Source organism: Terrapene carolina, unplaced genomic scaffold (assembly GCF_002925995.2).
Source record: "Terrapene carolina triunguis isolate 2854851 unplaced genomic scaffold, T_m_triunguis-2.0 Scaffold172, whole genome shotgun sequence".
NCBI classification, from domain to species: Eukaryota; Metazoa; Chordata; order Testudines; family Emydidae; genus Terrapene; species Terrapene triunguis.
In genome coordinates this window covers 215,781-217,869 of record NW_020664523.1, presented here as the reverse complement: position 1 = coordinate 217,869, position 2,089 = coordinate 215,781, and the positions used below count along the sequence as shown (strand labels likewise).

The window sequence follows — 2,089 nt, the reverse complement described above, 5'->3', positions numbered from 1 at the left end:
GTCTTTCTGAGTGTAGCCTTCATTGATTTGAGATCTACCATACCATTCTCTTACTAGAAGAGAAAACCTATAATGGCGGCAGGCTGTAAAAGAGACCCAGTGTGGGAATAAGAACCATTCAAGAAATATATGTTTCCTGATGAGGTTTTAAAGTCACACCAGTGAACTGGTGGAAGTCACTTAAGCACTTGGATTCAGAGATAGCTGAGTAATAATCTCACTTTTAAACAGCAGTAGCTTCTTCTGCCGGTGTAGGAAAAATATTTTCTTCCTTTGGACTAATTAATTCCAAATTGAGAAATCGTTTGGGACCTGAAAAAGCAGGAAAGCTTGTTTTTCTTTTCCAGATTATGAACAAACAGGAAAATGAAGGTGAAGACAACGGAGTTAGCTGCAGAAGCCAATATTTTAAGTTTCTCATGTTGACCTGGCTGACAGTCAATTTAATTTTTGTTTTAAAAAAATATATTTCATTTAATTATTTTAGTTAAAAAACAAAAACAAACCTGATTTAAAAAAAAACTTGAATGTTTAACTAAATTCAAAAATGCATATGCTTGTTTTGTTAAAATATTATGTTTGCTGTTGAAGAAGAAAATCCAGAATACCTAACGCTGTTTTAGTTAAATAAAACAATTTAAATGTCTGTCTGTTGATGTTCTCCTCCTAATACAGCATGGCAAGAAAGTCCTCCAAATATTAATGATTAACCTGCTGAATTGGAGACATTTATGAAGTCATTAGGAGGTGAACTATCTGCTTCAATTACCTTTGGTAAACAAAATAACCAAACAATCATTCATTTTCTGATATAGCTGTAAAACTAATCTGAAAAGTTTTCAAAATGAATCATTTAAAAAATGTATAGTATGTACCTTCTAAAAATGAAACCTACATCTATCTCTGAGCTGTGAAGAATATGTACTAAGGTTATAACAACCAACAAGAATGCACTTTTACGTAGAAATCCATTATTAAATTGAGGCTTCCTGACTATCCTGTTTTGAATGGACCCAGACTAGAAATTTGAGTCTGATTTTATATTAAAAAGATACCATACTACCTAATCAACATTAAAAATTCACAATCAAGCAGTGATCAGGAGCTAATTAAAATAATGCTTTAAAACATTCTAAAACTTACAAACTAAGGCAACCTTAGCTGTGTTTTGAAACCACACCTGGTCTCAGAGTTTACTGTTCTCACTGATGGGGAAATGTTTTCGCATAGGTAAGGATGGTCCATTGACACCCACCATTTGTCTGGGAATACGGATTTCACTAAATGTACAAGGCTACATTTGCCATTGTCAAAGCAGCACAATCTACATTATCAGGATTTGAAAAATGAAAGCCACAGAAACCAGGCTAACAGCAGTAGAATTAACCCCAGTTAACCTTAGCGACTATCACGTTTATTTTTAAACCCAATTATCTTTCACTGGGACAGAGATCCTGCCTGATAGTTTACACACCACATTTGGTTGTTTACAAGCTGTTTTACAGAGCACTAAGAGCATGCACAGATACGGAGACACGAGTAATGACCCAGAGAACTTACAGTCGCCACAGAAGCGAGACATACAGGAGAGCAATAGGATGGGGTAACAAGCCACACACTGGAAGAGTGCCTGGGGCTGCAGTGTGTGTGCGCGTCTCCCGATGGGCAGAGGGTGTGTTCCCAACCCTGCAGTGTGAGCAGGCTACAGGCGCCATGGGCGACACAGAGAGGGGCTAACAACAGTAGTGCCCGTAAGCAAGGGACGCTCAGACACACCGAAGGCTGCATACGCGCCCGCATGTCGAGCAGGCCCCGGCAGCGCATTGTGGCCTGACCCCAGCGCCGGGAGCCCCAGTCGCGGGCCAGGTGCTGCACAGACCCAAAACAAAGAGAGCTCGCCCGCTAGGAGCGGGGTTTGGAGTCCCGCTCGCCGGCAGCGGCGCTGGCTGGCCTCGGCCTGGGAGCGCCTAACACCCAGGGCTGGGGGCCGACGGGGTGCTGACGGGGCCGGGGCCGAGCCCGACCCGGTGGGGTGGGGAGCAGCGGCCTCCAGCAGCGCCCCCCGGATCAGGCCCGGCCGCTGGCGGCG

At 43.0% G+C, this 2,089-nt stretch overlaps 1 protein-coding gene across 1 annotated transcript in view; it reads right to left on the bottom strand.

Moving 5' to 3' along the window:
• Nucleotides 1-1,604, bottom strand: part of FUNDC2 (FUN14 domain containing 2) — a 14,916-nt gene extending 13,312 nt beyond the window's left edge. Inside the window, exon 1 of the mRNA XM_024199172.1 lies at nt 1,561-1,604. Within this exon, the coding sequence (XP_024054940.1) occupies nt 1,561-1,582 (22 nt within the window). The 5' untranslated portion in view covers nt 1,583-1,604. The remainder of the gene's footprint in view (nt 1-1,560) is intronic.
• Nucleotides 1,605-2,089: the final 485 nt, after the last annotated feature.